The 12,152-nt window shown below is 39.1% G+C and overlaps 1 protein-coding gene across 2 annotated transcripts; it reads left to right on the top strand.

Moving 5' to 3' along the window:
• Positions 1-1,330: 1,330 nt before the first annotated feature.
• On the top strand, positions 1,331-10,627 carry cdc37 (cell division cycle 37 homolog (S. cerevisiae)). 2 transcript variants are annotated; one of them, XM_063475860.1, is made up of 8 exons: positions 1,331-1,593; positions 5,191-5,487; positions 5,568-5,673; positions 7,186-7,301; positions 7,387-7,509; positions 7,595-7,777; positions 9,633-9,704; positions 9,824-10,626. In XM_063475860.1, exons 1-8 carry the CDS (start codon positions 1,486-1,488, stop codon positions 9,926-9,928), a joined length of 1,110 nt encoding a protein of 369 aa, XP_063331930.1. In that variant the 5' UTR covers positions 1,331-1,485; the 3' UTR covers positions 9,929-10,626. The 2 variants fall into 2 exon arrangements, with proteins under 2 accessions (XP_063331930.1, XP_063331931.1); XM_063475861.1 differs by having other exon boundaries at positions 1,532-1,642; positions 9,824-10,627.
• Positions 10,628-12,152: the final 1,525 nt, after the last annotated feature.

Raw genomic sequence — 12,152 nt, 5'->3', positions numbered from 1 at the left:
GATGAATGGATAAAAAGTAACACATGTAACCATTTTTTCTCAGCAAAACAATATTCTTCACTGATGTTTATAAATAGCTACGATGTAACAAATTAATAAATCATTAAAGTAGCTTGACTCATCAAAAATGTGATTTGGAAATCTTGGACATTCTGAAAATCAGAAGTTAAATCCCTTTTCTTACTGGAAGGAATGCATTGCTTTCCTGTGAGGCTGCGCTTAAAGCAGGCCTTTCCTTTATGGCGTAATCCCCCACAGTCATGTGCACAATAAGAACTTCTGATGAACAAGCCTGACAGCGCGCTTTTTTTCCAAGTTGCCATGGGGAAAATCTGCACATATAAAAACACTTCCAGAGGAAACATCTGCCCTCCTGTGTTTTTATGGTCACACGAGTTCATGATGAACTGCAAAACTACCAAAACAAGTTCAACATGGTGTTTCATTTCCTTTATATCCTTTAATTTGGTAAACTCAGCAAAACTGCTTGAATAAGTTTAAAACTACATGACTACAAGATCTAACGGTCTTTTCAAGACAACATTGTAAACAAATATTCAAAGAACATTTGAAGGCTGTTTTCATTTCAAATAATTTTCCAATAAGGTTAAATGTTTAACCAAGACACACCTGCAAGTACAGGCCACAAAGCTCCTGGTGCAGTTTTTATGCTGATGTTAATGCCAGAGGTCTGAACTCCACAGTTATGTGTCAGCAGAGTGTTGGTGACTTTTACTTATTATGGGCCTCAGCATTCAGTGACCCTACTCTGTAACTTTATGTGCTCTACCACTGTATGGCTAAATTGCTAGGGTTCCTAAAATCACTTCCACTTTGGTAGAGCTGATGGTGGAATAGGAAGGAAGACAAACTGATGTGCTGAATCGGTGGCAAAGATTAAGAGGTGTGGCCCAATACTTTAGACCAAAGCTCTTGAAGAAGAGCTTCAAGAAGACTGTTCCTAAAATCTACTTATAGAAATGACAGGAAAACTTGCCTGGAGCTCAGGCTGTGTTGAGGAATAAATGTGGCGACACTAAATGTTGACTTTCAAGCTCACTGGAATTCTGCAAACTCATTTTTTCCTTACAGTATACGGTGTATGCCCATGTATGTTTGCACACGTTTCAATAAATCATTGCATCTATTTATTATTGATATATAGAATAATATAAATAATATAAATGTGTAGTTCAAGTCTCTTGCGCAGCCCTGTAGTTTATAGATAATATATTCTAACAGTGTAAGCGCACACACTTTTAATCCAACCATAAGCAAACGCTACACTTTCCGCGCTTCTTGATGACGTGAGTGGCTGCATAGAGCCTGGCGTTGTCCTTGGATACGGGATTTCTGCTCTTAGCTTGTTTCGCTAAGAAGATTGGACTCTGTCCAGTTTTGTCGTCTTTGCTCGCTTGGCTGATGTTTTGTCGGTGTAGACTCACAGAAGCTGCCTCTTAGTATAACTAATAGGAGTCGGACAGCATGAGCGGTATCGACTACAGCGTGTGGGACCACGTCTACGTGTCAGACGATGAAGATGTCACGTGCCCGTTCGTGGACACTCCGAGCTTGTTCAGAATGAGACACCGGGTCAGCAGTGACAGTAGTCCTAGCCGTGAAGTTTGGAGTGCTACACCTGGTTAGTCTTCCCACTAGTAAACCTGTAGTAGCAAACCGAAACCGAGAGGGAGTAGACAGTTTGAGCAGCCGGTGTTACTTATGTGTAAATACACAACGGAAATACGCAATTCGGCTGCAGGCTGGGGTTTATTTTAAGACTTTAGTTTCTTAAAGGTGGCCACCGGTCCGGTGATGAGTCACCGATAGAGAAAGAAAAAGCAACGCTGTGTGTGAGATAGGTAATTCTGTAAAGTTTTGGGGGGTTTCCATATACTTTGCTCTTGAGTAACATCAGGTTATTTTAAAAGGGGAAATTACTTGAAATCTTTTAGCATCTGAAACATGGTAAACAACAAGACATTTGAAGGAGGAGGGCAAAAAAAAGTACAAAAAGAGGAAGACAGCTCTTAAAGAGAAGTCCACTGCCAAATTAACAACAACAACAAAAAATTTCCAAAGCCCAAAAAACCCCACTAGAAGAGATTAAAAGGTTTACTATAAATGATCGAAACATACAACTGAAACGTGCAGCGTCATTTAACAGGAAATGCAACATGTGGCTACTTTTGCTTCCTTTGTTTGTTTGTTTTTATTTCTAGGAAAGGTTATGTTAACATGGCTTTAATTTTAGATCACCTCTGATAAGATTGTTCTACTGTTAAATGTCAGCCCGCAACAAATAAGCAGGTGCAGAGTAGACGTGACTGAGGTAGCATGTAAAGATCTGCTCCTGATCTCCAAAATAATAATAGGCTTTCCTAGAGCTTTCAGTCCCCTCCTACACTCTGCTTGATGAGCTTTTCCAGAGCTTTCTAATGCAATCTCAAAGTCTTCATCTCTTTAATGGTAAACTCATTAAAAGTATGCTCATCTAAAATGTATATTCTACACTGAAGAGATGTCACACGTTTAATATGTTCGACAGCAGTTTTACTTCTCTGATTTTCATTTTAAGTTTGAAATGCATGCCAGGATTTTGAGAAGAAAATTAATCTAAATGACATTAGTTAGAAGGTAAATCACTTTTTTTTTAAAGGAGTTTGCGTAAGTAAGATTAAAGTGCGGTTGCTACAGTAACGCTGTTGGTCAGACTGTGTCTGTCTGTGGACATGGCTTATCTCATTGTTACCTATGCGTCATAGGAAGTGAAAGGTTCTGGAGAAACTTGTCGTGTTCAGTATTTCCCTGGCTTCCGTAGCCTATTGTGTCACCTGTTTTTTTAACACTTTATAGTTTGAAACGTAAAAACTTTCCAGGATAACAGGAAAGTCCAGTGAAAACACCTCTGTGTTTGAAATGTTGTTAACTGTGGAGAAGAAAATTCCAGTTAGATTATTTGAACTGTGCGATTGTATAAATGTGACCACATCATGTAAACTCACTCATGCACTTACATGGTGTAAATAAAACTCCCAAAAGTCAAGGCAAGAATTTATTCAGAGACTATTTTGATTTTATTTCAACAGCTGGCACAAAACCCCGGTTGAACTCTGACTCCAGTTGGAGTTCAATGACCCTGTTTTCCTGTCTGCACTGCAAACACATTTAAAGCTAAAAAAGGCCAAAGGGCTGTGGAGCAAGCTCTGAGGTCTCATGATTGTGGTCATTTGTCACCTTGTTGGTCACACTGTAGATGTCATTCTTCTGCGTAAGCTGAACCAATCATGTGCTGCCTTTTTCAGTCAGGAAGGAACATGTCATTGAGAAACATGAGATGTGTGGAAAAAAATGGCAACACAGCTTCTGTAAATAGAACATTTCAGCAGTCAGTGCACTCTGTGCTGCTGTTTATTTTTAATGTGACTGCTTGCACTGCCAAAAAAAACCCAAACACATGCAGTTCATCTGTAAAGTTTGGGCTGCAGTACAACCTTGTACTAAAGTATACCACTCAACAGGTTTCCATAGATATTATGTTCTGTTGGACACGAGTTACCATGGTGATAAAGCTTGGTTGAAGAGCACCACCGTCGACACAATGACAACTCTTAACTGTAGGTTCACATAGGGAGAAATAAAACAAAATAATGTGATGCTATAAATATATCCAGCTGTTTCTATGTGCAGTGTTGAGCAAAAGTCTGAATCTGTGCCTTTGTTTTATTCAGGTATGCTTTTACTGCACTGGCAGTGTTTTTGAGATCAGTGTCGTGGTGAAAAATGAAGCCGATACCAATCAGATGGTATTGCATGATGGATCAACATCTCACAGTACTTTTCTGTGTCCATAATTCCTTTAGTATAATTTGTAGAATCAACTAATAGCAAATTATGTGACTATGTGACAGTAACGAAATGAATATAGGCAAGTAGAAGGACTGAACTGCAAATGAGTGAAAAAGCAGTTAGTGTCCTAAGAAAATCCTTTAAACCTTAAGAAATCCTGAAGAGCTATTGCTCAAGACCACTTTTGAATATGACAAGAAACTCTGGCTCCTGGAAGCAAAACATAAAGAAAAGAGTAGTAGCCCAACACTTGTTGCACTGTTCTTTTGAGCCTGTTATCAGCACACAGTACCTTTAATATAATATAACGGTCACCCAACAAATCATCAGTGCATACACACAACCACTACAGATATCACTTTAGATATACTAAAAAGAAACGTGTCAAAGCCAAAACTGTAACAACCAAAGCACGGCCGTGTCATCTCAGTGATATTCTTTTTGGCAGCGGTCAGTCAAAGAGCATACAAACATGCTCGTTTGCTCTTCTTTTTAAATGCAGTCGTGCGCTGAAGTGGTCAAGAATAATATAATCTATTATAACATAGCTCAGTCTTTCTTTTTTGTGGCTCAGAGAAAATATTGTGAGGTAACTTAAACGTATTGACCTTTGATAGACTATGTATGTGTCGCTATTTGAGATCTTTCTCCTACATCAGGTATTGATTTTTTTGTAGTTGTTAAATTCATTAAAATTCTTTAAAACTACAGAAAAGCAGTACCTGATGCAGGGAACTGAATTTGTACTTTTTTCCTATTATGCCATCTTTAAAGTGGGCCTGCAAAGCTCTTTTTCAGCTTCAGCTTTTTATTCTTAGACTTTGGAGGACTAGCTTGACATGATTCATAGATTAAAATATTTCTCATTGACCATAAACAGCACCTCACTGCATCCACTTCCTCCTTGCTTTAAAGTCAGATTTCATCTGATTGGCTGCCCCATTAAAAGCAGAAGGTTTAAATAGCAGGTGGGTGGGGCTTATGGTCTCACTGCCAAACCTACATGCCTGAGATAACCATATTAGGATATCATTTGTCTTTGATAACAAACAGTCTGAAGTATAGTAAAAAACTGCCAGAAATTGAGCGATTAAAGGCGTGTCGGCTCTCTGGGATACATACACTCACAGTGGGCCAACATTAAATTTGACACATTTAAACAGGATACTTCTTATTTAAATATACTTCTTGTGTGTGTTCTCCCTACCCAGTGTCCATATAGGTCTTGTCTTGGTGTCCCTGTTTCACTTTTAAATCACTTATGCTTTCAGCTCGGTCTCTGCCTCATGTTTATTTTACATTTGTCTCTTTGCTCCCGTCCACTCGGGACCTCCACAACAGAGCCGGCTGGAGAAAATGGTAGAGTTTCAGCAGAGAGGGGAGGACCTGGAAACCAGCTTTGCAGAATGCAGGAGGCTATTAGAGGAAGCCCAGGGACGACTTGCATACCTAGAAGAAAGAATGAGGGAAGGAGGTGAGGATAAGGAGAGGGAGGCTGAGCTGAAAAAAGTCCAGGCAGAAATAAAGAAACTGAAACAGGATGAGAAGTCATTCGAGAAATTGCTAGAAGAACACCGAAAAGAAGAGAAGAAGCTGCCCTGGAATGTAGACACTATCAGCAAGGATGGTTTCAGCAAGGTAACGCAGGCCATCTGGGCCACAGGATTTGTCAACTTTTCAGTTTCCTGATTTACATGTTGTCTTATCTTACTTGGCAGAGTGTGCTCAACTTTAAGCCTTTATCAAAGGAGGAAATTGGGGAGGAAAAGGTGGAGAACCACAAGAACTTTCTGGGGAAGTATGGGAAAGAAATCAAACACTTTGGTAAGTGAGCTGGTTGTGTTTGTTGTGTTTCCCCCTATACTCCCACACATTGTCCTTCCTCACTACTTCCCTTATCGTGCTCTCTTCCACTGCTCTCCTCCTCCACCCGGTGGAAAATATGTGTCATTCGGAGTCTACAAATACATTTTTACTCATTGTCCCAGACGTTTCAAAGACACTAAATTTATCATAGGCTCTGGACAGTCCTGTAGCTACAAGTTGTTAAATGTGTTGTAACGTGCAGTTTCTACTGATTGATAGCTCCATGTTCATAAGGTGCATGTTCATAAGAAACACTGAATAAGTGAGCTTCTTTACAGTGAAAGAAAGGGGAAGGTTTACCGGTCTGGCCCACTTGAGATCGCAGAGAGCTGTATGTGACCCGCTCTAAACCGACACAGAAAGAAGCGATCCACTAGCTTTTACTTGCAGTTTACTCTTAGAGACATAATTTCCCAGAATATAACCAATTACATTTTTTTAAGTGTGGATTTCCTGTTTGTAAAATTATGCTTGGAGTGACATAAACAGGACAACACCCAGTAAAATATATCCTGAAGGGACTTCCACTTGCTCAGATTGCCTGGTAATTAAATGCCTTCAGCTTTTGTGTGCCAGAGTTTTTCTGAAACGAAACAAACTGGGGAGGGGTCATGGAGAAGGAGGGAGTATGTCTTTAACTGCGTCACATAGAAACGGATAAAGAGTAAAATTTAGTGTGTCCACACACTTTCTTAAAAAATTCCCCTTTTCTTATCTTAGAAGCTCTCATTTTTAGGACTTCTTTTTTAAAAATCTAAACTCAGAAGCCCATATTAATGTCGTTATTGTTGTCACAGACTTAATGGAGTTCCCTTTAAAATGAGTTGTGTAAGCAGTCAAATATGTTTAAGAAACGGATGACTTGAGTACCAAGAACAGCAGTGATTTCGCAACTGAAGCCAGTATTTCAGTAACTGAAAGCAAAGGGCTTACAAAGTGTTTACTTATCATATATACACTGTTACTGTAGTGGGTATTCATAATAAGCATGGACAAAGTTTCAAACAATGAAGTTAGCATAGGAAAAAATCTCAGGCTTTACGCTGCTCTGAACATTTTTCATACTCTTGCTCCTGATGTCAGTGGCAGCGGATATCCGAATACTGTTTATTAAGAGCACAATAGTGGCTGTGAGCAGAAGAAATGACCAGCTGCTATGTTTACGAGAGCAGCTATTCAAAAGGAAGCTGGCTAAAATAAAGGGGAAAGAGCACTTTCATGGTGGTGACAGTGGGTGAGAAGAATTTTCCTGAGAACTTTCCAGAGAACTGACAAAGCAATGAAAAGAAGTCCAAGAAAGCAGTGATGAAAAATAAGCACAGTAGGTCAATAATTAAAATGTATTAGATCTCATTTTGTAAGATCTAAAAATATTGAAGCTGATCTCTATTTCCATTCTGTTTTCAATCATATAACTTCTGGAGATGTGCTTGTGCTTAGCATAATGCTCAATACGATGGCGTCTTCCAGGGATGCTGCGGCGCTGGGATGACAGTCAGCAGTATCTGTCAGACCACCCGCACCTGGTGTGCGAAGAGACTGCTAATTACCTTGTTGTCATCTGTATCGAGTACGAGATAGATGAGGTGAGTGCAGTGGGGAGCGTGTGAGTGCGTGTTGAGGTTGAAATTCAGGCAGGTAGAGCCTTCAAAACTCTCCATATGCTTGTAGAAACACGCCCTGATGGAGCAGGTGGCCCACCAAGCCATCGTCATGCAGTTCATCTTGGATTTGGCTCAGATGCTGAAAGTTGACCCAAGAGGCTGCTTCAGACAGTTCTTCTCAAAGATCAAGGTATGCTACTTAAACGTGCTTTACTGTGCAGTCGCTGTGCTCAAGAGAATTCAGTCATTGTCATATGCGTGCGTGTCCATGTCAGACTCTAGATAAGTTGTACCAAGATGCATTTGAGCATGAGCTGGAGATGCTAAAGGAGCGGGTCCGCAGTTCTGCACAGACTCGTATGGAGAACGCTGTGAAAGAGCTGGAGGAGGAGGAGATACAGAAGAGACTGGGCCCAGGTGGTTTGGACCCTGTAGAGGTCTATGAATCGCTACCAAAGGTAGGCCTTACATGCAGACACACTCTGGAGAGAATTTTGGAGCAGCAATTTTTCAAGCATTAACAAGTATGATGAATAATATTATTCATTTCAGTAAATGACTTAAAAATCTGGGCGTGAAAATAGAAGATAACACGCTGGGTCAGAGGGCGAAGTGTTGATTGATAGTGATTATTTATCATTTTATTAACCCTCTCAGGCTCAAATTAAGTTTTAGTTACAGGAAAAATCTGATATTTGGGGAAAATTATCAAAAAAAAAAAAAACTCATAAAATATGTATGTGGGGTAATCAGGTTGTTAGTTTTTAACTGTTGCAAATCGGCAACACCTGCCTCGAGAGGGTTAAGAAAAAACCTCTCAACCAAACTGAAGATGAAAGTCGATATATATGATATGGATACAAGTACGGGAGCAGCTGCACATTACACCATCAGGAGCTGCTCAGCTGTGGAAACCAGTGCCAGACTTTTACCCACTGCGTTCCTCAGTGCTCGGCGGTCCCGCTCTCTAACTTTACCCGATCAGCATTGCTGACCCCTTTGTGGCTGAGCTGCTCTGATTCCTAAACACTTTCACTGTCCAACACAGTTACGTCTGAATGGTGGATGATTTAGGAGACAAGAAGTTTCACAAACCAAGCATCCTACCACTGCTCGTAAAGGCAGGATTGTATACAGAACTCTAGTAGAACGGTTTCCATTTTATCTTGTTAGGAGACAAACTTCCTGCCCCAGTCTCTTTCCTTCCTCTCTGTTTTAGTATCCCAGAGTTTGTAGCACACTCTCTTTGTTTTTCGGAATAATTCATGGGGCGTGTTTAGAAAGTCAAAGGTTCCTACACACACTGTAAGCTTCTTCAACATTTTATGCAATCGCACACTGCAGCTAAACACCTCACTGTCTCGTTGTTAAATTGTCTCAACTTTTAAACATTGTTAAAGTGTCCTAACTGTACACAGCAGCTCAGACGCTTTGTTTTGGTATATCAGGTGAAGCTAAAAGCCCAGAAAAGTCAAAACTACAAATTAGCTCAGAGAAGCTGTAATTATCCAGTGAGGAGTGGCTAGGAAGTGGAGGAAGAAATAACAGGCTTTTGAAGGATGGACGATGCAGTCTTCTTAAACGTAGATATATTTAGAGAATATAGCTTCTTAACTATTTAAAATTTAACACATTCACACAACTAAGACAAGCTCCTCCTCCTTCATGCTACACTTGACACATGCTAACCCTGTTGTAGTCGTAAAGTAAAGGCCTAATTATCCATGCAGTTTATGTTTTTTATAGATAATTACAGTCCTGTTGTTGGAATATTCTTCTCTTACTCATTTTGTTTTTTGTTCTTTTTAAATCAAACGGACTTCAGCATTAAATCTAACCTTGATAAGTGATTCTACTTTGAACTCACACAACATTATATAATGTTTTTGGGGGGATTTGGTTGGTAATCTTAACTTGCATGTATTGTTCCGGCGTTCTCATTGGATGGATCGTTTATGCACCTTTACTTTAGCTTCACTGACGTTGTGTTTCACAGCCAAGGTTTCTTTTCAAAGACTGAAAGGTCATTAAAAGTCCCTCTCATTTCATGCCATAAAAAAGAAAAGCCTTGTTACTTTGATAATCGTGTAGTTTGTGCAAGTGATCGTGTTGCCATTTGGATAATCAGGTGAGTCGGTAGAATAAAGGTCAGCAGAGTGGACTCCACCTGTCAGACGTGTGTGCAGTGCAAGGTAAACACTAGCAGGTTTACATATGTGCTTCAAAGAAGTTATGCTAACGTTTCCTTCTGTTCAAGAAAGCAAGTTCATATTAATATAAAAGGAGAAGAGTGATGAATTTATTGTCTCATAGGAGGTAAAGAGGAGCTTTGATGAGAAGAACATTCAGATGCTGCAAGAAGCTATGAGCAAGCTGGACCCTGAGGTGTGTGTGTGTCTCTGCCTAAAATAATTTATAGTCATTAAAAGCGGCCTGATCAGAAAGTTTCTGTGTGTTTGTTCTTGTTGTCTCAAACTGTTGTCACCATGTTTCTCTGTCTATAGGAAGGAAAATACCACCTGAAGAGGTGTATTGACTCTGGATTGTGGGTCCCTGATTCCAGAGGGGATGAGGATGGGGAGGAAGATGGGGACGAGGAAGAGGATTAATAATACTTTATTATAAACCTAGTCAATGTACCGACTGTGTGTTGTTATATAAGTGTTGTTTCTAGCTGCTTTGTTTTTAAATGTCTCCATGTTAAACTAAATCTAGTCAATTAACTGCATATGCATATACTGTGAAATGTGTATTGTATATTTTTTAATAAAGGAGTATTTGAAGATTAATTTTAAAGAAGTATTTTTATGAATCAGTTCTTATTTTTGTTACTGACAGTAATGGCTCGTCAGTGTGACAGATTTATCCCTGCTGTTAATCATCTTTAAAAAGCCAGTTCTCTCAACATGTTAATACAATCTACGTTTTGAAACTCTATAATTACTCAGGATGTACTTTTAGTTTCACAGTTGTAGCTGGGTCACGTTTCTCTGCAGACCACAGCTTAAAAAAACACTCTTCTCTCTCAGTATGAACGCTTCATCCAAACGTCACTTTGTATTCTGAAAAGGTGTCACCGTCCATGTCAGGCGTAAAGAGCAGTTTTTTCTGCTTGGTTGTGTCTGTTGTCCCACTGTGGTCAACAGCGCCACCTAAAGTCGTATCTGGGGAAAGATGACTGAGGCGGTGTGGTAGACAGCTTTTTTGTGATTGTTGAATCTTAAGTTCATTAAAGATGTAACTGTTAAATAATATATCAACAGAGAATGAGCTGGACACATGCATATAATCTATATTATTTAGTTAAATTGAAATAAAGTTAATTCATTAATAGATGTGTCGATTGTTGCATTATTTTGATTTTTTTTTTAATTCTTGCGAAACTTCATTAAATTGTCTTTTTATGTTTTGGCAACTTAGCTTTGATAAACTGTCGTGCCAGTGAAGCACCTTTGGACTGGATTAAATTTGAATTTAAATATCAAGCTAAAGGCACAGGTTAAATGAATAAAGCAAAAAGAAAGATCCTGAACAAACACACATTTTATAGATTTATTCCAGTGACTGAAAAGGAAGTTACACTATATGTTACTTAAGCTCAACAAGTATTGAGTTTAGGTCATAAAAAAGTGTGCTGCTTTGAATTTAAAGAAAGACGTTTTACAGTGAGCAGGCTTATTATGGACTGATTTTAATACAGATAAATTTAAGTTTAGGTCTTTATAATTTCTGAGAACATCAGCAGCCATCTGTGCTAACTCAGTGACATGAATCCAACATCTTTGTTTTTAATCCTCTTTCTCTCGTCTTTACTTCACACAGTCTATCGCAGCGTGTGTAATACCCTTCATAGCATGACAGAGGGCACTTTGATGCTTCACTGTTATCCCACACCCCACGCAAAGTGACATCAGATGGACACACTGAAACAAGAAAAATAGAAAAAAATCACTTTTAAAATAAAGAAAAGTTTACTAGAACGTGTTTAAGTTGGTGTAAGTTTATCTTGTTAACTACTTTGAGTTTTCCAGTTTACAGTGACGGACACAAGAAACAATATTTTACGCATATATGCTTGTTTTTATGACAGTGTATCATTGGTATGATGCACCTTATACCATAATACACCATATTATAAGTAAGTGGAGCCAAATATGCTGGCTCTTATTCAGCTATGTTTGAAACAATTCAGATTGAGCGCCTGAAAATCTGTGGAAACATTATCAGTTTATTGCTGTTTTTTGTGGGCTTTTGTGGTTAGGTGCGAACATTTCAGACTAAAACTGGCAACTGTTTTTATTTACGATCACAAAGCTGAACACAGCATTGCAGCTTTGGACATATATTAAGTAAACTAGTTTTAGTCATTAAAATGTTGAATAAAGTCTCCAGTACGGACCATTCAGATCATTTTCTCTTTATTGACAAACTGACATTTCAGCTCAGGTTTTGCTGCTTGTGTCTACTCTGGAGTTTCTTATGCTGTATTTGTCCCTGGAAGTCTCTCTTACAATAAACTGAGCTTAACTATTGTCCATTTATTTTTCTCTAAATGCTCTCTCTCTCTCCCTCTCTCCCTGCCACTTGCATAATTAATTGCTGGGCCGCTCTCTCTCTCTCTCTCTCTCTCCTTCATAATTAATTGGTGGGTTTGATTTAGTGTTCTGTGCGGGATTTTTTCGAGGCAAAGCGTCTTTGCGCTGTCACTTTTGTAAATAGGGAACAATCAGTGCAGGTCCTGGGGAGGAATCAAATCTAGATAATGCCTATAAAAGCTGATAGAAGAATAACAGAACAGCAAGGCAGCGTCATGGAAAAAAAATGTTTGCGTGT

The sequence above is a fragment of the Pelmatolapia mariae genome, linkage group LG6 (genome assembly GCF_036321145.2).
Source record: "Pelmatolapia mariae isolate MD_Pm_ZW linkage group LG6, Pm_UMD_F_2, whole genome shotgun sequence".
NCBI classification, from domain to species: Eukaryota; Metazoa; Chordata; class Actinopteri; order Cichliformes; family Cichlidae; genus Pelmatolapia; species Pelmatolapia mariae.
This window is presented reverse-complemented; position numbering and strand designations above follow the sequence as displayed.

What these genes read in the sequence shown, in the direction of transcription:
- cdc37 (XM_063475860.1), top strand. Translation starts at nt 1,486, where the DNA reads ATGAGCGGTATCGACTACAGCGTGTGGGACCACGTCTACGTGTCAGAC. An exon ending in TCGAGTACGAGATAGATGAG is followed by an intron (nt 7,302 to 7,386) that starts GTGAGTGCAGTG and finishes ATATGCTTGTAG; the next exon opens with AAACACGCCCTGATGGAGCA. An exon ending in TGAGCAAGCTGGACCCTGAG is followed by an intron (nt 9,705 to 9,823) that starts GTGTGTGTGTGT and finishes CTCTGTCTATAG; the next exon opens with GAAGGAAAATACCACCTGAA.